Below are 1,144 nucleotides of genomic sequence, written 5' to 3' on the forward strand. Positions count from 1 at the left end.
ATTTTTAGAGGCTTGATAAGCGGAAATAAATATTGGAGATGCGTGGTCATTACCACGATTACTCAGAGTCTGGTAAGATGTCGCCTTTATATTCACAGAACAACATAAGAGTAAATCTGTAAATAAGTACTGTCGCAGTTTTGACTGTTTGGGGCTGAATTTGAATATCAAATCTGATTGAATTTGAACAACATGTTGAAAATGTCCCTGCACAGCTGGAGTCAGCAGATGAAAGTCTATGATCACGTCTAACAGAAACGTTGCATCTTTTGGGTTTGCTTTGTGTTGCTCGCCCGCAGGTGGCGAGGAATGATTCGAATCCAACTCCAAAATAATAAACGTGTGTGTGTGTGTGTGTGTTTTCCAACCTTTTCCAGGAGACCTACCTTATGAAGCACATGTCCAAACACACGGTCGTGGAGCACCTAGTGAGCCACCAATCGCCGCAGAGGACCGAGTCCCCGAGCATCCCCATCCGGATCTCCCTCATCTGAGCTCGGCGGGCGTCCAGCAGCAGGATTTCTCGGTCTGGGTCGGGCCGGACGTCCGGAGGCCCTGCACCCCACGTTCACCTACATAAGGCTTACATTAGCGTTGTGACAGCTGACACAAGCATTCGGCGTTAAGATTCAGTAAACGGACTGCCTCCATCCGTCTCCACCTGGGCTGTCTGGCAGTAAAAAAAACAACAACAAAAAACAAACAAAATTATATATATATATAAACAAATCAAATCAAATAAGAGCACAGCGTTGTTTCGTGAATGTAACAGTACAGCTTGACGTTGATCCGGCGGTCCGAGCGGCAAAGAATGTCTTGCGTCAGATTCAGTAAGCACTTTGGTAAGCATCATGTAAACCGTTGGATGCATCGGCCTGTTAAATATATTTTAGATACTTTTTTTTTTTTTTTAACCCCCTTCAGTTTAGATTATTTTGTCCCCCACCCCCATACCCTTTTCCATAAAATGGGTTTTCAAAACTTGGCCTTTTTAAAGTATTGAGAGAGGATGTATGTGGGGGGGGGGGGTGAAAAAAAATTTGCTGGGTGTATTTGGAAAACATCCAAAGATGATCTTAAAGCACTTTTTGGCACAAACTGTTTTAATCAAGTTGGAAGGAAAATGCCAAAAAAAAAAAAAAAA

At 43.1% G+C, this 1,144-nt stretch overlaps 1 protein-coding gene across 3 annotated transcripts in view; it reads left to right on the forward strand.

The window, feature by feature from the left end:
* Positions 1 to 1,144, forward strand: part of znf362b (zinc finger protein 362b) — a 14,406-nt gene extending 13,262 nt beyond the window's left edge. For all 3 annotated transcript variants that reach the window (XM_015052945.1, XM_015052944.1, XM_015052946.1), the window contains one exon: positions 378 to 1,144. In XM_015052945.1, coding sequence (XP_014908431.1) covers positions 378 to 494 — 117 coding nt within the window. In that variant the 3' untranslated portion in view covers positions 495 to 1,144. The remainder of the gene's footprint in view (positions 1 to 377) is intronic.

The sequence above is a fragment of the Poecilia latipinna genome, unplaced genomic scaffold (assembly GCF_001443285.1).
Source record: "Poecilia latipinna isolate Pla-1442-1.1 unplaced genomic scaffold, P_latipinna-1.0 Scaffold1147, whole genome shotgun sequence".
Classification (NCBI taxonomy): domain Eukaryota; kingdom Metazoa; phylum Chordata; class Actinopteri; order Cyprinodontiformes; family Poeciliidae; genus Poecilia; species Poecilia latipinna.